Source organism: Myxocyprinus asiaticus, chromosome 9 (assembly GCF_019703515.2).
Source record: "Myxocyprinus asiaticus isolate MX2 ecotype Aquarium Trade chromosome 9, UBuf_Myxa_2, whole genome shotgun sequence".
Lineage (NCBI taxonomy): Eukaryota > Metazoa > Chordata > Actinopteri > Cypriniformes > Catostomidae > Myxocyprinus > Myxocyprinus asiaticus.
The window spans coordinates 31,193,266-31,215,753 of NC_059352.1; the positions used below are offsets into that span (position 1 = coordinate 31,193,266).

A 22,488-nucleotide genomic window follows, 5' to 3' on the forward strand; every position below is an offset into this window, starting at 1 on the left:
CAACTTTTTTTTTGCTCATTCATTATTATACTAATGACTGATTTATGTCTATGACATTTACAACTTGACTATATTTAATGCCAGCATTCATACAAATAAACTGCCACATCGAGAGGTGGGAGGGGGAAAAGAAGTCTAACAGATACATATAAAAATACTTATTTAAAAAAAAAAATATGAGAAAAATATACAAGTATAAAGCTTTAATACAAGTGCAGAAATGAATTATCCTGACAAGTTATCAAGTCTGAAAGGCTATCCATAAAGTCTATGCCTTAATTGTTTTTGTTCCGGGTTTGTTTTTCCTCTAACAAACGCTCTAAAAAAGCAATATTTGTTTTTTTACGTTTCTTAGCCATATTTTGTTTGCAGGGAATTTAGGTTCATGCCTATATTAAAGATACTGTACTCTTTTTTTGGCTGCAATTAATGCTGTGTAATATTAATATACATACATTAAAATGTAATACTTATAACTTTCTATTCATTGGAGCTGTGATCTGTGCTGAGCTCAAGTGCTCCATTAAGTGATGCTGCCCATGTGGGTGACACAATTCAATTTTCTGTCAGCTCTCCACTGTCAATTCATAAAAAAGGCAAAAGACCAAATTAAACTGAAAAATGCACTGTATTTTTCAGTTTTCTCTGCACTTAATCTTTTCTTAAACTCAAGAACCCGACACACAATAACCCGTCTGGAATATTCCGGCAGGCTTAGGCTTGCGTAAATCATCCTGTTTATACCTTATCTTTCAGTAAACAGGTCCAGACTGGAGCTTAGCCATGGGTTAGCTCAGAAATATGAGCTAATGTCCATGCTCTTCTCTCTGGAGCCTGACTCTGTCTCAGTCTGTGTTCAACACTGTAAAACTCTGAAAGACCCCAAGAGCTAACCTGACATATAAGCCCAACCAAATATCACAACATCCAGCCAAACCAAAACGTTTTATCTATGTATGCCGAGAAAGCAAGTGCAGTTGACATCTGGCATTTGCTGTTCCAGGCATTGGAAATATTGCATTATGAAATATTACACCACACTGCTGCCATGGTTTTCACACTGGTTTTGTAATAGTAACTAAGTTTTCCACTGAGCAAAAGAAGGCAACATTTCCATCACACCTGTCCTCTTCATGTCTCAGATTAACATCTGTTCCCTATCTGTCACTCACTCGACATTGTGTCGATGTAGTTACACTAGGGGTCACTCTTGGGAGCCCCAAACATCTCTGCTTTTTTGAAAAAAGGCCAATGAGAATTGGCGAGTGGAATTTGCATGCCACTCCCCCGGACATACAGGTATAAAAGGAGCTGGTATGCAAACACTCATTCGGATTTTCTCTTCGGAGCCGAGCGGTTCTATTCATTGAAGCTGAATTCATCCGCGAAGTTCATTCACCTCATCTGCTGGATTCTACGCCGCATTTCAGCGGCTTCTCCCCCTCTGCACCCGTGGAGTGCAGAGAATGCCCCTGGGCCCTTCGGCAGAAACAACTAAGGGAGTATATTCTAAAAAAAAAGAAAAAAAAAAAAGGATATTTTCTTTCTAAAAGAGCGGCACACACGGAACATCTTTTTAAAGATGCCTTTCCGTCTGTGTGTTATTCCTGGTTCCGGTCGATATCTCTCCGCTTCTGATGGCCACGATCGCTGTCGTTCATGTCTGGGCGCTGCCCATGCGGAGACATCGTTCGTGGATGTGTCCTGTCCTCACTGCGAGAACATGACCAGCTGTGGCAAAAACATACCCACACAGGATTGGGTCCAGTGGACTACGGGGATGAGACTCCTCCTCCCCCCTCCTCAAACAATCTTATAGTGGGTGGCAGGAGCCAGGTAAGTGCTTCGATGACCCTGGACTCAGCACGGCCACGGGAGGAGGTAGACCCAGCCTTGGCATTGCTGTGTCCGGTGCGAGCTTTACGCATCTATTTGAATCGCACGCAGAGCCTTAGAAGCTCCGAGCAGCTCTTTGTCTGCTTTGGTGGACAGCGGAGAGGAAGCGCTGTCTCCAAACAGAGGATCGCCCACTGGGTCATCGACGCCATCACGATGGCATAGCAGGCTCAGGATGTGCCACCTCCTGCGGGGTTACGAGCCCACTCCACTAGGAGTGTGGCGGCCTCCTGGGCCCTGGCCAGTGGCGCCTCTTTGGCAGACATCTGCAGAGCAGTGGGCTGGGCAACACCCAACACCTTTGCGAGGTTCTACAACCTCCGGGTTGAGCTGGTCTCGTCCTGTGTATTGGCAGGCATAAGCAGGTAAGTTCCGGGACAACTGGCCGGGTGTACCGCTTGCGCATAGCACCTTTCCCCTCCCTTGAGGTGAAGATGTGCGCTCTTGACTCCCAGTCATGTTCACAGACTGTGATCCCTGGATGATTTTCCTCCTTAGCCCTCTGGCAGCTGAGTTTGCAGAGAAACTCGCTGACCGGTCCAGTACATGCGCTAATGAGCCCCTGTACAGAGGTAGGTGCTCCACATGTGCTGGTTCCCCGAAGGCGACCCCATGTGATATCTTCCGCAAAATTGTTTCCCTGACGGCAAACTGCGTCTTCCTTGGGCAGAGGCCCCTCTGCCCCCGGTCGCTATGCTCTGTAGAAACTCCTCCCCCTGTGGGTAGGACCTACCATGGGACCTCTCCACATGACATACTTCCGACAAGACTCGGTAAGACCATGTGACGTATTCCACTCAAAATACCCCCCCCCCTTTTGGGCGGGGTGTGGTCTCGGCTGTGTCTTCCCCTTGGGAGGGACACCCCCTGACGCAGACACTTATGGCTCCCAGTCAGTTAACAAATTTTACTCTTTTTGGGGAGAAAAGAGAGGGAAAAGAGGCCTCGGCTGGGCTAGCCTATCTCTATAGTTGGGGAGTTGACTTGTTCCTGATGGACCATTCGATGCTCATAAGAGCGTTGGGGGAGGTTACGTGACGGCCTGGTGTGCTGGCTACGAGGCACACAGAAGTCTGCCCATCACACACCACCAGTTCATGCAACACAGTTCAGCTAGTTGTGGCATTTTGTATAGGGACCCCTAATGTCACTACATTGACAACATCGAGTGAGTGACAGATAGGGAATGTCCTGGTTACTTTCGTAACCTCCGTTCCCTGATGGAGGGAACGAGACATTGTGTCCCTCTTGCCACAAAGCAGAACTACCTGCTGAAATGGCCGGGACCTGGTCTCGGCTCCTCAGCACAAAACCTGAATCAGTGGTTGCATACCAGGTCCTTTTATACCCGTATGTCCGGGGGAGTGGCATGCAAATTCCACTCGCCAATTCTCATTGGCCTTTTTTCAAAAAAGCAGAGGTGTTTGGGGCTCCCAAGAGTGACCCCTAGTGTCACTACATTGACACAACATCTCGTTCCCTCCATCAGGGAACGGAGGTTACGAAAGTAACCAGGACGTCCTCCACCTAGCACCCTACATGCTTTTCTAAAGCATATTTTACTGGATTTCCTGCTTTCTGTCTATCAGAATCTACATATTACAACCAAATGTTCAGAATCAGTAGAGACGGAGTGGCAATTGGTTTAAATCAATTATAAGTGCACACTAATCTCTAACTGCTCACAATGAAATGCCCTCTGCTTGAGGAAGCACAAATGTCTGTAAGAGATGATGAAGTGTTAAAAACGTGAGAGTGGAGAAAGGGGGGGGGGGGGGGTTGGGGGTTGTGACGTGAGCTCCCAGGATGGGAAAAAACATGTCACAATGTGCACAAGAGATGAAGGCCATAAATATATTTGTGGGTGATTTGTTCCACTCACTCCACAAAGCCAATCAAGTTCCTGGCAAAGTTCCACGTTTGTGTTCCTGTGAAACAGAGAGAGACTGCCTTGGAACAAACAACACCATCTGTCTGCAAGCGCCACGGAAGAGCGTTCCTGCAGATCGACCTCCATCACAAAACCAGTATTGGTGCCACAATGGTTTCAATTAAAAATCAGAGGGAGACAAAGCCTCTTTTCGCTAACCTCCCAGGGCAATATAAATCAGGAAAACAGCCACTTGGCAAACACAGAAAGAGCAACAAACACAACAGCCAACCTTCTTAAAATCAAATTACTTCAGAGGGGTTGCCAGAATGAACATGATGCCATACAGTCCCCATCTTAACAGGACCCTGCTGGAAAGCCAAACTTAGACCAGTATGAATTTCCATGGTGGACTGGGCTAGTTTATGCTGGTTAGTGCTAGTTTGGTGCTGGTCTAGTTAGTGGACCAGCATATTGTAGCCCTGCTGTGCAGCAACAAAACGTGCTGGTAATGGTCAACAAGCATTGTCATTACAATGAAGCTATCTGACCAATTAAGCTTTGCTGGCAGTTCTGCATGTTAAGTTAGTTAAGAAATCTGGTGAGAACACCAGCACACCAGCATCCAAAACACAATTAACAATATGCTGGACTTTTCAATAAGAGAGAGAAACCACTGTTCAGGCCTCTCTTGACATAAACATAAATTGATTCAAGCTGATTTTAATATTCTTATTTCCACTCATGTCCCACTTCAGAGTCTCTCACATCTGGTGGTTGATCAGCACTGGCTTCATGGGGATCGTGTTTTACAATGAAATGTCTGAATTTCAGGGCTTTTGTTTCCGGGCTAGGTGACATAAACAAGGCAGCCAACAACAGTTTTCTACTCAGACTCCAAGCCGACAATCTGCATCTCTGGACCTCCAAGTGCTGGAACTAGGAAACAAGGGTTGGCAGACTTGTCCAGAGACAACCAGCCCCAGACAACAATTACTCCAATGCAATACAAAGGGCTAACTCTGATGAAGTTGGTTGAGACTTATGTTGGAGGTTTTTTGGACAAGTGGTTGTTCAGACTGAATGCATTTTTACGTTAAAAAAACTAGATGCAGGGGCCTGGGTAGCTCAGTGGTAAAATACGCTGACTACCACCCCTGGAGTTCGCTAGTTCGCTAGTTCAAATCCCAGGGCGTGCTGAGTGACTCCAGCCAGGTCTCCTAAGCAACCAAATTGGCCCGGTTGCTAAGGAGGGTAGAGTCACATGGGGTAACCTCCTCGTGGTTGCTATAATGTGGTTTGTTCTCGGTGGGGCGCATGGTGAATTGAGCGTGGTTGCCGCGGTGGATGGCGTGAAGCCTCCACACGCGCTATGTCTCCGTGGCAACGCGCTCAACAAGCCACGTGATAAGATGCGTGGGTTGACTTTCTCAGATGCGGAGGCAACTGGGATTCGTTCTCCGCCACCCGGACTGAGGCGAATCACTACGCCACCATGAGGACTTAGAGCGCATTGGGAATTGGGCATTCCAAATTGGGAGAAAAAAAAAAAAAAGAAAAAAAAAACTAGATGCGGTGCAACAAATACAGAACACAGGTGTCTCAAGACACATTTTATAAAGTTGAAGTTCTTTTTAACTTCATCTAAAAAAACAGCATCTTGCATAAACAGCAGCCTAGCCCATGTTTACACAGAAGAATAAATTGAAAAACAGCGCAGTCAGATGCAACAAATGTGTTCAGTGTGAACGGCTCCTCAGACTGTACTTACATACAGAGAAATCTGTCTTATTGAATTGCTACCAAGATTAAAATAAGATTGAGGGTACTAGAAAGGTGACCTTGAGGATGTTTGGGGGTTAAAACCTTCAAATGTGTTCTGTTGATTATGTTCCTATAAGGGAACAGATGTAAACCCTCTCTGCTTGCTCTCCAACCATGTTTGTAATTTTTAAACAAAATTGCAGAAGACTTGGCCCTAATGCTACACACACTTGAGCCATCTGCTTCAGCTATGTGTTGAAGTTGAGCTCAGTTCATGGAGCATCGAGCTGGAAATAGTTCCAGAATGGAACAGGGTGTGTGAGAGAGTCTGGGAGAGCTGCACTGTTAGAAGATGAATTCTGTTTGTGTGTGTCAGTGTGTCAGGACGCCTGGTGTGGCTGGGGAGTTTTTCTAGTGAACAACAATTGTGTGAGCTCGTTGCACTGACTGATCTCACACTAACTGTGAGGGCTGTGTGTGTTGAGATGATGTCATCAACAGATTCAGGGCTCATAAAATCAAAGCCATGAGAAAAAGGAGGACAGAGGGGTGTGAAGTGAGAGGTGAAGGTACATGCTGACAGCTCTACATCAGGATAAGGTCTTTTTTTTAAATGGAACAGGACACTCGTTTACTGAAACGGACACTTCCAGTGTAGACAGCATCATTGATTATAATGGGTTCTATTGCTTTGAGGTCGTATAAGAGTCATTTAGCACCAGGTTCTCCACAAGTTTGTGGTGCGTGATGGGAGAGGGGCGGAATTCATCCGGCGTGCCCCGGCCCTGTCTCGAATGGCTCTCCATGTCAGGCCTTTGCGGGCCGGCTATCCCGGGCCAATCGGAGTCCCGAGTCATACTGAGCAGGATTACTACTGCAACAACACATTATCAGTAGGGTAAAACTAACCTGTCTCAAAACAGTCTAAACCCAGCTCACATTCCCTATTATGCCTGTTTCACATCACAAGCTTGAGCGAGACGTGAGCATAGCGTCAGCTTAACTACAGCGTAACTGCAGCTGCAGACTCAACAGGTCTTTCACACTGGAAGCATTTTTATAGCGTCACAGCAGCAGCTCTATACAGAAAAATACTGTGATTTCTATGTTACTACGTGTGTATTTATTTTAAAGACCATAACTTATAAAATGGTTATCAGGAGTGGGTCATTGATTAGTATTACAAACTTGATCCTCATGAAATCTTATTTACATGAGAAGGAGGACCACATTTGCAGAGCACTTTGTGCTTCTCCACCTCCACAATCAGTCTTGTGTCATCCATTGTTGAACACGAATGAGGTAAGTTCTGAATTTACCAACGTCACGGTCTGTCACATGCATGTGTTTACAAGTGAAAGCAAACTCGGCTCTGAATCGGTATTGCTGAAGCCTATAGACCTGTTCTATGTTTAACAGTACATAAAAGACCTGGTCTCATATTTTCAGGCTCATAAGTTGTAGTTTACTGTAGTTTTAAATGATAAACCATACTTCTCTATAATTAAAAATATTTTAAATTGGTTTAAATTGTTAAATCTCCTGGAATAAATTTTTTTTTTTATTTTGTTTTTCAGATGTGCTCTAATTCATACAGTATAAAGACACACTAGACTAATAACATATGCTTATTCTGTGCATTGTTTACTTTTTTGTGTCAAATCACATAAATTTTATCCATCAACAGTGCACAGTCACTTTAATTGAGCGTGAGCAGCACTGCAAAAATAGACTCGGAGCCAAAACCCAACACGCTATGCTCTGACGCGCTGCTGACGCTTCCGATGTGAATGCTCTAATCTGTTTTTATGGACGGCAAAAAAAATACACTCTGCTCATGCACCAATCATGCTTGCGATGTGAAACGGGCGTTAGTGGGTGAACAATCCAACGCATGGTGAATTCTGCTTCAAAATGATAGGAAGAGCCGGCATCGAAGGATCAAAAAGAGATGTCACTATGAACGCTTGGCTGAGTTATTAATATTTCTTTCTCAAAAGTACTTAAAGAATTGGTCTTATATATAATATTCTTAATATTTGGAAATTAGAAATGCAATTCTTACTGCATTTACTGCCCTCAACAGCCTGTTGCCAAATGATGAGATCATTACAGATTTCAACAGAGCAGATTTAATCAGAAATCAATTTAATACAATTCTTGTAAAAGGCAGGTTTACACAGACCGTTTGAATTGTAGATTCAGTAGAAGGGCAGCACTGCCGCTGAATAGTGCAGCAGAAAACACCCTCAGAGTATTTTAGTGTTGTTCCATCCACATCGGTGAAAAAATGCATGAACCGAAAGTAATGAAAATAATACTGATCAGATATATTATTTTAAAAAAGCAACCAGTTCTGAAAAATTATTGGTTCTCAGTCCCCAACACAATTATATACTGCCAAACACCCTGTCTACATGATTGCGAGCGGTGCGTCGTGTCACACCAAAAGCTATAGAACCCATTATAATCAATGATGCTGTCTACACTGGAAGCGTCCGTTTCAGTAAACGAGTGTCCTGTTCCATTTTGCGCTGCACGTGCTGGCGCTACTAATGCCAACAACACAAATACATGGTTGTAGACAGGGTGTTATACGGCCAAAGGAAGGCAGCATAATTTTGCTGTCTACAATTTGGAACAGCATTGGAACATGCAACCACAATGCCTAAAAATGCTGTTTAGGTAGGCAGCTCACTAGGTTTTGGAACAGAGCTAAAATACACAGTGATTTCAACTTGTAATTTACAATTCAATCATATTTGTTTAAGGTGCTTTAAGGATTAGTCTTAGTTCTTGGCCTATTCCTAGGTACCTGTTAAAGTAATTGTCACAAACACAATATATGCTCTCTCTTGATGCTGGAGTGTCTGCCAAAAGCATAAATGTAATCTATATGCACTGCTTACAAAGGTTGACATTTACAAGTGCATTGGCTTGCTAATAAATGTCTATGGATGACCTCAGCAAATTATAGTTTGCAAATAGTCATCTGCACGAGATTACATAAAATCAATTTGAGAATATGTCCCATCTACACAGGAAATAATTCTAGAATGATATTACATTTTTTTTTCTCATCCATATTCTTAACAGTATCTGAAATCGGAGCCTTTGCTTCAGACCAAGAACAACTGAGGTTCACTTAGATTTTTTCGCTCAGTTTGTGCCATACAACAAGGTGAAAGGTGTTGATGTGCTACGGCGTCCACTGTGGTACCCCGAATCCTATGAAAGCACCAGAATGAAAGATTCAATCTAACATGGTAAAAGTGAACTGACTCATACAGCGTGAATGTAGGGAGAAATAAAGCTTGACATCTCTCTTTGTGGTCACTAAAGGAGTAATGAAGATATTAATATGCATGTCAGAGTCTGTGTATGTGTGTAAAAGTGTGACTTACATAAACAAAGATAGAAAGCAAGCATGTATATTTATTTATGCATGAACAGTCTTTGTATATCTGCTGTAACAATGCAAGCGAGAGAGTAGACCATATCTGCACACATGGAAATAATAGTGGCTCTCAACTCTACATTCTACTGGAATGCTGCAGTTTTAAAGCACATTTGAAAATGATTATTGCAGAGAACCACTAGTTATATAAAGTTATTTATTTATGGTATATATAAGACAGGAAGCGTTTGCAGACCATGGACAGCATGACAGAGTTAAACCAGTGAGGCCTCATAAGGTCTTGCCGCATTGTGATAGGAATGCTCAAGCTCAGAGATCCTGTCCAGCCCATTTTCATTTTCTCATTAAGCCTGCTGCTCTCCTGACTAAATATGGTTGGCTGTTCAGTGGGGTTTGAGCCTCATCTTTACCTAAACCCCCTTCAGCTCTCCTCTGAGCTCCCTTGGCGCAGTGAGGGAAGCGAAAACGCCCTGGATCTTGTCATCTTGTTATTTTGCAGGGGGGAAAAGGAGTGAAGTAATTCTGCTCTGTTTCACAGGATGGCTGGAAAACAATAATGTTGTCAGGGAGAGCAGACTGTGTTGCTGATTTCAATGGCCCAATTTATATCTGTGAGTAAAACTAACGGTTAACCTCCTAAACTAAACTAAACTCCATGACTCCATAAACCATATGAAAAATTCACTTTTTTCTGGTTTTAAATGTTGTCGGCCTTTAGTAAATGAAATTATGGCATGCAATGTTTAAATGTTGCCATGAAATGAAGTGCTTGTTTTTAACAGTGAAACAATCAGCAAATGTTCAAATGTTTGTTGCAAATTTGCTGTACACTCAACATATCATTCAACATGATGGCGGCGTGGATGGCCGCCTTGGTATGGAGCGCTTCTATTGTTTTGTTGTTTTTGTTTGTTTGTCCTGTGTACAGTAATCTTTTTCCAGTCAGTTTTACCAGAGACGAACTGCTGAACATTCGACAGCATATAGCAGTCAATCTTTTCCTGGATTTTGAATATTCGGACGTTTTGTTTGACATTTTAGTCGGAGTCGCGGCTGTGTTGTTTAAACGCGCTATGAGACGCAGGTGAGGGAGACGAGCCGGTGCGCTGGTCAAACTCCATCGGCGGGGCTTTCGAACAACGCTGCCAAGCATTCATCTTGCGAATCTCCGCTCTCTTCCTAACAAAACAGACAAACTACATCTCCTCACCCACACAAACAAGGACTTTTCAACCTCTGCTGCCTTGTGCTTCACAGAAACCTGGCTGAGTGAAGCCATTCCAGACAGCATGTTACATCTGTTCAGAGTGGATCATTTCGCGGAGTTAACGGGGAAAACGAGAGGTGGTGGTGTACAGATGTAACAGCGTTAAAGAATATGTGTTGTCCTAATTTGGAAGCAATCTCTATTAACTGCAAGCCTTTCTACTCGCCGTGGGAGTTTTCCTCGTTTATTCTGGTGAGTGTGTATATCGCGCCAAACGCGTGTTTGAATGCCGCACTGCAACAGCTGGCTGATCAAATCACAGACACAGAACAACAATACCTGGACTCAGTTATTATTATTCTTGGGGATTTTAACAAAGCAAACCTCACACGTGAACTGTCCAAATACAAACAGCACATTACATTCCCAACCAGAGACAGAAATATACTGGATCACTGCTACACAACAATAAAGGATGCATATCGCTCTGGTCCTAGAGCAGCTTTGGGACTATCTGATCACTGTCTGGTTCATCTTCTTCCAACCTACAGACAGAAATTAAAATCTGCTAAGCCTGTAGTAATGACTGTAAAGAGATGGACAAACGAAGCAGAGCTGGAACTACAAGCCTGCTTCGATTGCACGGACTGGAGTGTTTTTGAGGCTGCAGCCACAGACCTGGATGAGCTCACAGATATTGTTACATCATATATCAGTTTCTGTGAGGGTATGTGCATTCCTATATGTATATGTATGTGTGTATGTGTATGCGTGTATGTATGAGTGTGTGTATGTATATGTGAATGTATGTATGTATATATGTGTGTGTGTGTGTGTGTGTGTGTGTGTGTATGTATGTGTATATGTATGTATATGTGTATGTGTATGTGTATGTATGTGTATATATGTATATATGAAAATATATGCATGTATGTATGTGTATATATATATATATATATATATATATATATATATAGTCTATTGTGTATTCTATATATACTTTTTTCTTTTCAATATTTATCTATTTTTTATTCAATTTTAATTATTTTTTAAAAGTCTTGTTGCTGTTTTTGTATTGTTGTGTACTGGAAGCTCCTGTCACCAAGACAAATTCCTTGTATGTGTAAGCATACTTGGCAATAAAGCTCATTCTGATTCTGATTCTGTAAAACAGCATTCACAACCCATTTTATCGTAATGTTACGCAAAACAAGATAGTAAATGAGAAAAAAAAAATTTAGCATAGGACTTCATGTGATCCAATGGGAATTGATCGAATCACCATTCCACACCAGAATGGAGACAGAACTGAATGTCATTTTGAAGTCTATATTAGAGAATTATTCCCCTCCTAAAACACAGCCGGCACCCACATTTGAGGGTGCTTTTTGACTGGGATGTTGAGGCTGAGGGTGAAGTCCACCCTTGAGAGCATCTCGACATATCCCAATTGTATCAGTTTTTTTTCAAATCAATTTTAATTTGCTGCTGTTGCTGTAAACTTTGTTAAATTAATGTTAATTGATGTTATTATTATTGGCAAGATTTTATAAAGGCTGCATTCCCTACAACATTAGCTTAAATAAACATAAACAGCTGATTGGCTATTGGTTAATATTAACCAATAACCAGCACAGCTTTGGTGACATCAGCTGAAAAGTAGTTTCAGAGGCGGATTGCGAAGACAAGTAATTTTTTTCTTTGCAAAAATGTGCACAAAAAGAGCAGGGAAGTGTTTAAAGAAAGTAAATAGAGTATGATCAATTTTGATTTCATGTTGACTTTAACAAAGCAATCAGAAATCAGAAGCCGCTGCAGCACAGAAATTATTCAAATATGGACATGAAGAAAAAAGTGTATCACATCATTCACCACATTAACAAAAAAATAAAGCGAAAAAATAATGTTTAGTATGATGAAAGATGTCATGAATATAGATGACTACGAAAATGTATGGTTTGTCAATATTTTCCAAGCGATTGCTTGTATTTCTATAGGTTTATTGAACAGTTCTGGATCTGGCACTGGACTGAGGCTGCAAATTCTAGAAATATTATGCTTTCTGCTTCATTCTATGAATGGAATCCACATGAAATCAGTAAAAGAAGCTGCTATAACAACTTGATGACTGAAAGATATTTGCATTAGATTATGTGTAATTTGTAATATTTACATTGGCTAATGCTAATGCTAACACGCTAGCACCTTTGCCATAGTATTGCACCTGTTACCCCAGTATGCCAGCCTTCACCACAGTAGGACCTGAAAATATTTATTGATGAAATTACTCTGACGTCACACCGCAGGAAACCACACTTCTGGGTTCTTTCGAGCAGCAGATTTCAATGGTGGAAATAGGCAGCACTGCAGTTTTAATAATCTTTTAAGCTTTACAGAATGTAATAATGTCTGTTAATGTTAATAAAAGTTATTATAAAGGAATATCTATGGTTTACAGTTAAGAAATTATGTGGGTTATTTTCTGAATTATCGGCAAAAGTACTTTAAACTTGGTTCAGTGAGCCTGTATGATCATGCCGGACGTGTAACAGGTTGATGAATACACATCCTCGCACATTTAACACACTTCTAAAGCCTAAGAATTTGGGTACTTAGAAATGAAAACTACCATCCGTCATACAATATGTGTCTTAACTGCTTAAATTATTAAACCACATACAATAAATAATAATATTTGTTCCTCCCGTTACATCTTATATGGTGGTCTTGATCATCATTAGACCATGTTAGACAGCACTTTGGAAGTTAAAAACAGCCGTTTGCGATCGGAGTTTGAGTGATTTCTTCAATAAAAATGTCAATATCCATCAATAGCTACTGCGGGTCAATTGTGTCTAATAGAGCAGACGCGATAACAATGACGGTGACCTGTGAATTATCATCATTTATGTAAAATTAAGTTTTTCCTGATGCAACGATCAGGTGAAAATTTGAAGAAGCACTAATCTCCAATAATCTGTGGAAAACAGGGTGTTTCATCTCCACAAATAGCACTTTTTGGACAGTTTCAATGCAATTTGAGCTAAGTGCCCATAGACAGCAGCTTTTTTCTGAGCAACAAAAAGAACCCGGAAGTGGCTGGACAGATCGTTTGTTTGTAAACAGTAAATTCATCTATAGAATATTTTTATACTTTTAAATAAAGACTTCCTACCAGCCATAATTAATTTCCGAGACGTCTTCATATATCAGTCTCTCAGTATCTGCTAACCTCATGTGCATTAAATGCAACAACACCACCTGCAGGTATTCACCTAAACAGCCCAATAAAACTGTTTAGTGTCTGCGGCTCTGAAGATGAACACATCTCACAAACACAGATCAGATTTTTCTGCCATGTGATGAGAACTCGTTGATTAAGAAAAAGATCATTTATTTTTGAGATTTTTTTTAAATTTCAGATAGTTTTTTTTTTAAAAACTGCTGTTAGTTTAGTTTAGTTTTTCATTTATTTTGAAATATTTATTTTATTTCAATTTTCGAAAATGTTTTCATTTTCATTTCAGTTTTAGTTTACGAAAATAACCTTGGTAGGGAACAGAGCAAAGTCACTACTAGAGAATAAACATTAGTTCAGTGCTAATCACTGCAATTTCCACACCACTGTCTCGCAACCAACCATCCATCAGGGAGCCTGGTCAACATCTACAGACTACAGCAATCAATATAAACCTGTGAGCTTCTGCCAGATGAAGCAGGTCAGACTTACATGGAAAACGCGTTTGACTCCTGGGGCCAGTTTCTCTGTCCAAAGCTTCCAAAGCACAGGCTGAGGGGAATTCAGGACAAAGACCAGCGGTTTCTGATGCAAAGGCAGGGATTGGATGGGCTGCAGATGTAACGCCACCTGGATAAAACACAGAAAAGGGTTAAAAGTGAGGGAGAGAGAGAGACAAGCGGATATGGGAGGAAAGTGAAATGAAAAGCGTAACCCTCAACCCTAAAAAAAGAGTGCTGAAGACAATGAGCACTTTCACTTAAGATAGGAAGAACACATGGGGCTCTAAACTGTGAAGTCCACCACAGAGCTTCAGCTGCTATTACATAAAAACCTCTCATTCCTCTCCTCTCATCCCATCTGTCCTGTCCTCTCTTTCCTAGACCAGGCTGGTTTATGTTGGTAAGTGCTGTTTTGGTGCTGGTAGAGAGCAATGTAATCTGGTAAAGCTAATCAACTAGCATGACTTTTCCGATTGACCAAAGAATTCTTGCTGGTTAAAGATTAGTTCACCCAAAAGTGAAAATTGTGTCATTATTTGCTCGCTCTCTGTGAGTACTGTAGTTTTTTTCGGAAGAAACAAAAAGAAGAATTTTTAAGGATGTCCCATTCACTGATTTCAATACAATGGGAACTGATAGTGACTCACTTTAAAGGAAGATTCCGGGTTCAATCAAACAAGACAAGATAAATCAACAGCATTTGTGGCATAATATTGACTACCACAAAAATTAATTTTGACTTGCCCCTTGTTTTGTAAAAAAAAAAAAGCAAAAATCTGGGTTCCAGTGCACTTACAATGGAGGTGAATGGGGCCAATCCTTAAACATTAAAATGCTCACTGTTTCAAAATGTTTGCCACAAAACGTAAACAATATGCATGTTAACATTATTTTAGTGTGATAAAAGCACATGCTAACCTTTTCTATGTAAAGTTATCGCCTGTTTTACAACTTTGTTGCCATTACGATGTAATGTCAACAAACCCTAAAACGACTGTAAAAATGAAGATTTAAATAATTTTACAGGTTTAATAATGAGTTTTAACAGAAGAATTAATGCAAGTGCTTTTATAAAATTATAAGCTTCACATTTCTGCCTTTAAACCCTCTAAAAATTGGCGCTATTCACTTCCATTGTAAGTGCCTTTTTAAAGAAAAGGACGGATGAGTCAAAATAATTTTTGTGGTAATCAACATTCTGCCACAGCTCTCCTTTGCACTCAATGAGTGCATGACAGAAGCGAGAGATTCTTTTTTTTTTTTTTTGCTCTTGCAAGCACTTCTATCATAACCCTCAGCACTAAATGCACTTGTGAGACATTTTCACAGTAAAATGACTTAAATTACAGGTTGGTTCTCACCAAAACCTTCTGTATGCCTTCTACAACCGACGATTTGCATTGACGTCTTTTATGACACTTTTTGGGTCCTTTTTCAAGCTTTTAAGTGAGTCACTGTCAACTGTCAATGTATTAAAATGAGCGAATGGGACATCATTTAAAATTCCTCCTTTTGTGCTCAGCAGAAGAAAGAAAGTCATACAGATCTGAAATGACATGAATTTTCAATATTTGGACCAGCATCCAAATATTCATGCTCTCCTCTCCATTCCTACAGTAATGTTAGCAGCACTGTGACTGTCTGTTACTCCTTTACAGAGTTTTTGCTATTTATGTCTCCACCCTGCTGATAATCTCACAGTGACTGAGAAAGTAGTGTTTTTCTTTGGAAAGCCACAATAATACGTGGTCTCACTGGTATTTGAACTTTCACACACTGGCTCCTTTGTTAGTGATAATGAGAGAATATGATAAAGGGAGGAGAGAAAGAGAGAGATATATAGAGAAAAATCTATATCTGTACAAGCTGTGCATGCAGTTTGCCATTTACTCTATCATTCCAATTGTTCAAAAATCTGTTCCAGATTTAGAGGTGTTTGGTTGGTGTTTTGTTGATCCATACCCTGAGCTGCAGTCTCTGACAGGGCCCAGTGGGCCAAATATAACCTGCTGATTTAGAGATGCAGTGGGGTTGAAACCAAACTCCATTCCACACATGGTCTGATTAACTACATCTCAACACTGACCTGACAAACAAGCACTGCCTCATCACCTTCAGAGCTTATTTACTGACCTTCTTCATCCAACAGACACTGACCAGTGGCCTAGAAATCATTTAAAAATCACATTCTTAACTCTGACAGCTAAAATGTTGACAACCTCAGAGGTTCTCAGAGGTTGCTCTTTCATAGCTCTGTAAACGTAATGAGATTTAAAGAGTTCTGTATCAACTCTTTCTCAGATATTTCTCCTACAATTCCTTAGGAGAAATGATGAGAAATGTTTAAAGTCATATTGAAATTTCTAACTTTTGAATGCAGACTTGCAGGAGATGCATGTGAGAGTACTAAGGACTTTTTATTGGGAAGCAAGAGACCATTTAATCGTATTGTTTCCTAGGGAATCAAGCAGGATATCTCATTTGGGATATCCCACTTGAGATTACTCGTTGTGTATCTCATTACAAATGAGATCTCATTGAGAAATTGTGATTTATCTTTCCTGTGGGATTTAAAATAGTTTTGACTTCCTTTCACTCTTTATTCTTTATCTTGCTGATCTAAATTTGTTTCTCAGACTAATACTATTAAACACCCGAGACACATTCACACGACTAAATCAGAACAGGCAATGTCAAATTATCCACTTAATACATTACTCGATTAAATAATTAGGCACTGCAAACGTAATATTTCAATGACATTATCACAGATTCAGTCAAAAGATTCAGTCACTCTGACTTTAGAAAAAGTTTAAAACTGTAAATGAAAACATTTTTACCACTGTTACCGATACTTTGGATACCTAATTTTCTTGCCCTTGATAACAACATTTGGGCCCAGAAGGTCAAACCAAACAATCTTTTGCTTGCAAAGTCAGATTCATGTCTAATAAGGAGAACCTAAACATTTCACAATAATTTGCACGTGAAACAGTCTGACTAATGCAGATAAACTGCTAACCTAATCTGCAATCTCAAATGGAGAACTTGATATAGACTTGCGGTCTTGTGGCCTTCACTTGCAAGTGTCTGTCCATGAGACCGTATGGTGTTCCATTTTCATTTTACTGATCAAAAAAGCTGACTTCACAGCAAACTACTTCCCAGTTGGCCATACAGCTTTAGGTTACCAAGTTATGGCAACAATTGGGGCAGGGATATGTCTTTATGTCATTAAAGGAATAATACACCCAAAAATCATATTTACTCACCCTTATGTTGTTTCAAACCCATATGACTTTCTTTCATTCATGGAACTCAAACTAGAGATGTCAGGCAGTATGTTAGTCTCAGCAACCATTCAGTTTCTTTGCATATTTTGGTAAAACTTTACAATAAAAGTGACCACAAAATAAGGCAGAAAGTAAAAAATTCTTGTCAGTCAAATGAGAAACTTGATTGTTTGTCTGAACAGTTTTTCTGAACAGCGGAGAGAAGCACTGCACACTTGTCCTCTCACTCGCTCTTCCCCATAGCAGCTGTAGCACGTGAGCAGTGTTGCCAGGGTTTCATGCCAAATTGGGATAATTTCAAAATACAGTCACGGGTTAAAATTTCGGGGTTTTCGGATACTATAAAATGGACTACGGTCACCAAAAGGTTTGATGGTAGACATTAGATAATGAAAATACAAAATCTTAGTCATGTATAATAATTCCGGGATTGAATATCTGGCAACCGCACTGGAATGTCTTAATCAATGTGGTGTCAGCTGTGCGCCAGAATCAATACAGCCAAATTTTTACACAAATATTACATTTTAGAGCATGATACATTGTTTTCTGTGATTGTAATTGCTGAGTAAATACATTTATTTAACATATCATACAAAGTGATTCACAAAACAATCTAAAATTGACAATCTAAATTGAAAATATTGTTAATTTGCATTTCACATCCATGTTTGTGTAAAAATGTATTAATCATTATCAGTCCAATCAAATAATGGTTAAAGAAGAAGATTAAACAGTTAAAAATATAAAAAATGCCATTCTGGGGGGCCTGGGTAGCTCAGCAAGTATTGATGCTGACTACCACCCCTGGAGTCGCGAGTTTGAATCCAGGGCATGCTGAGTGACTCCAGCCAGGTCTCCTAAGCATCCAAATTGGCCCGGTTGCTAGGGAGGGTAGAGTCACATGGAGTAACCTCCTCGTGGTCACGATTAGGGGTTCTCACTCTCAGTGGGGTGCGTGGTAAGTTGTGTTTGGATCGCGGAGAGTAGCATGAGCCTCCACATTCTGTGAGTCTCCGCGGTGTCATGCACAGCGAGCCACGTAATAAGATGCACGGATTGACTGTCTCAGAAGCAGAGGCAACTGAGACTTGTCCTCCGCCGCCCGGATTGAGGTGAGTAACCGCGCCACCATGAGGACCTACTAAGTAGTGGGAATTGGGCATTCCAAATTGGGAGAAAAGGGGATAAAATTATAAATAAATAAATAAATAAAATGCCATTCTGAACATTCACAAACAACCCTGCTTGGTAGCAACAATGTCCCAGCTAGGGACTTTCGGGACTTGGAGGTACAGGCAGCATTTTTTTGTTGGAAAGTAAGTGAGATATTGTAGTTGAACGCCTTCTGCCTTCTATAAAGGAAAACATCACCATCCAACTCCACATCTAATTTAAAACAATCGAGGTAGTGCTAAGTTCATGAAATTGGCTGATAAATAGCTAGCTGGCTGTTTAGACTCATTTAGATGTTAATAGTTGAGATGTAGCAGTTCAGATAATATAATAATGACATATCACACATAATCTTACAGTTGTGCCTTGCCTTTATAAATATGTATTCTAAAAGTATTCTTGTATTCTGAATACGTTACTTTTTATGTGATGTATCTGACTATATTAATGAATACATTTAAAAGAGATTATTTAGTATTCAGTCCAGAATAAATTCTTTAAGTACCTCAGTCCAAGCCTGATGGTCAGTCTCCTTTTTTGTTCCATGGAATAAAATCATATGGGTTTGAAATAACATGAGGGTGAGTAAACGATGACAGATTTTTTTTTATTTTTGGGAGTACCTTCCTTTAATAGTCCATCATTGCTCAGTATAAGGGGCAGGATTGTGAGATCAGTCCATACCTATTCCAAGAAAACTGAATCACTTAAAAGACAACCATAAACTCTGTCATTTCAAGAAGTCCCTTTGAAAAGAAGCAGATGTGTTTGTAGATGGAAATGAGATGTTTATGTCCCGTCCTGAATGACAGGCACTTGAGATACATATCCAGGAACGAGACTCTGAGCCATGTAATGAGTTTCTACCCCACACAGATCTGTGTGGGATGGCGTTGAAGCAAATGAGAGTGTTTAGCAATTAGTGCAATAAAAGTGCAGCAACAATCATAACAGCAGCGCCTTTGGAGAGCAGAGAATGGAAGAAATGACAGAGTGCTTATCACTAAGGGTTTGGCAGACACAGGCTCACAGAGAAGCACAGGCAAAAGACCCTCACTTTTTCACACTACCTTCAAATTTTTCCATTGCTTGCTTTCCCAATGTCTGTATTCAGTGGAAAATTTTCAATGAGCATCTAATATGCACGTAAGCCTCCCCCTTGGCTCAGTCTGAGCAAACGCATGCACACAAACAAATCCTACCTGCACAGATCCGATAAGATTTTGGGTGCAGAGGAAATTTGCTAAATAGTTTTAGAAGTTAACTCGAAAATGAATATACTGCCATTTTTTAATTGGCAAAAAACTTTTTAAATTTTTTTGTTTTTTAAACCCTTATGATTTTCTTTCTTCTGTGGAACATAAAATTAGATGTTAGGCAAATGTTGATGCTGCTCTTCTCCATAAAATAAGAGTGTAAGGCAACTAGGGCTCCAAAAAGCACCATAAAAATAGTCCAAATGCTTCATGCGAGTTGTTTATTCAATACATTTTTGCCTTAAAATTCTTGTTGACAGCGGTGGTCACCATTAACTTCTATTGTGTGGACAAGTGCAGCTCAGACATTTTCCAAATAGCGTATTTTGTGTTCCACAGTCCTATAAGTTTGAAATGACATGACGGTGAGTAGATGATGACAGAATTTTAATTTTTGGGTGAATTATTCCTTTAAGTAAGAAACAAGAAAAGAAAACAGGAGGAAAGAGTTTTCTCTGAAAGTAGGGATACAGAGAGACAGACGGAAAGAGATGTAGTTAGAGGTGCTCAAGCACAACCTCCCTTGGTTGTTAAAGCTGTGGAATTTCAGAATCAGACAGAAACTATTTCAAAACGAGTGAGTCATTTAGAGGAGGCACAAACACAGTTATGACGATCCAAAACTGCTCCAAGGTGAGAAGCAAATTACCTTGGCCAGGCATGAGCTAAAAACCCAGCTCTCCGAAGTAAGCTCACAAACTCCTAATCACACACTGGCAACGTTGGGAATTGGGAGCATTGATTAGTCCCACAGATCACACGGGTTATGAGAAACACCATCTGTGATTCTGCAATGCATCTGTAATGCATGCTCTAAACTCAACAATAGTGCCAATACAACATGGTTCACAAAGGATTTCTCCTGAGATTCACCATCATACATTGCACAGTTCATCCAACTATATGGCACATAGAGGGTGTTTGATTCATTCAAATATGAAAGACATACATATCCCTTTTAAATTTGTGGCATAATATTTATTACCACAAAAATTAATTTTGACTTGGTCCTCCTTTTCTTTAAAAAAAGCAAAAAACTGGGTTCCAGTGTGCCATTTACAATGGAAATGAATGGGGGTCAATCCATAAACATTAAAATACTCACTGTTTGTACCTTGCGTACAACAAACCCTAAAACAACTGTAATGATGATTTAAACATCTTTTAATTTTTAGTTCAAATAATCCCCATTTTAACAGAAGAATTTATGTAAATACTTTTATAAAATTATAAGCTTCACATTTCTGCCTTTAAACCCTCCAAAAAATGGCCCCAATAGCTGTGTTTCCACTATCAGGCCAAATGAGGGTGTGCTAGTGCGTGCCAGGGCCAGCTGCATTCCTACAGTCACTTCAAAGGCTTCATCGTGCCTCCTCTGGGCTTCATCAAGTCCAACGGTCTTTGGCCCACCGATTATCCTTGGGCCAAACAAGGCCAACTGGGGATTGAGGTGGGGTCAATGTCAAAGGCAGAGTAGCTGAGTTAGGTCAGAGGGTCAGCACCAAGATACGAAACAAAGACTTGATTAAGTATATTGTCCCCGAACTTGGCAAGTTTTGTATCTAGCGCACAGTACAAATCCGTTAAGATGCACAATGGACAAAGCGGTGCCCCAAGGAAGAACTTTTCATAGTTCGAGATAATGGACAGTGTGCTGGAACATCGTTGACCAGCTGACAGCCCTGGCTCGCACTGGGCTGATAGTGGAAAAGTGGCTATTTACTTACACAGCAAGTGACTCACTGCAACATCGATTTATGCTTTTTTAAAGAAAAGGAGGGACGAGTCGAAATTATTTTTGTGGTATCAATATTATGCCACAAATGCTGTCGATTGAGCTATTGAACCTGGAATTTTTTTTTTTTTAAATGGGGAAAAAGATTGTATGGAAAAACATGCAATGAAAGTGAATGGTGATGGCAAACACTCTGCTAAACATCTTTTTTGTTCCAAGGAAGAAAGTCATATGGGTTCAGAACAACATGAGGGTGAGTAAATAATGACAGAATTTTCATCTTGGGATAAACTATCCATTTAAACTTGCTGGTCTCAGGAACCAATTACATTAATAGCCAAGGGGCTGGCTAATGTTCTTATCATGTAAAGTTTTCAAAACAACAACAACTAAACTATATTGATTGCTCCCATTATGATCAACAAATCTACCTACACTGGAATCGCTTGTTCACCCTGTTCCTATTTTGTTGCTCTACAAAGACATTTCAACACATTAACTTTCACTGGCCATCTGAAATAAAATGATTTTATGTGGGCAGGTTGTGTAGGACCATCAGTTTAAGTCATCGTTTGGTTCTTAAAGGAATATTCAGGGTTCAATACAAGTTAAGCTCAATCGACAGCATTTGTGGCATAATATTGATAATAACAATAATTTATTTTGGCTCGTCCCTCCTTTTCTTTAAAAAAGCAAAAATCTGGGTTACAGTGAGGCACTTACAATGGAAGTGAATAGGGGCCAATTTTTTAATGTTAAAATAATCACTGTTTCAAAAATTTAGCCACAAGACATAATCAGTATGCGTGTTAACATGAATTTAGTGTGATAAAATTACTTGCTTACCTTTTCTGTGTAAAGTTATAGCCAATTATACAACTTCATTGCCATGACGATGTGATGACAACAAACCCTAAAACCCTTAAATGGCTGTAAAAATGACAATTTAAACAACTTTGCAGCTAAAATAATACTTGAGATTTAACAGAAGAATTAATATAAGTGCTTTTATAAAATGATAAGTTTCACATTTTAGTTTAAAGCCTAACACAGATTTTTGCTTTTTTTAAAGAACATTTTTGTGGTAATCAACATTATGCCACAAATGCTGTCAATTGAGCTTAACTCGCAC

At 40.1% G+C, this 22,488-nt stretch overlaps 1 protein-coding gene across 2 annotated transcripts in view; it reads right to left on the reverse strand.

Annotated features, from left to right (window-relative positions):
- The window catches only part of tgfbr3 (transforming growth factor, beta receptor III), a 189,439-nt gene that overhangs the window by 59,194 nt on the left and 107,757 nt on the right, over nucleotides 1-22,488 (reverse strand). For both annotated transcript variants that reach the window (XM_051707490.1, XM_051707491.1), the window contains exon 4: nucleotides 13,886-14,023. In XM_051707490.1, the coding sequence (XP_051563450.1) occupies nucleotides 13,886-14,023 (138 nt within the window). The remainder of the gene's footprint in view (nucleotides 1-13,885; nucleotides 14,024-22,488) is intronic.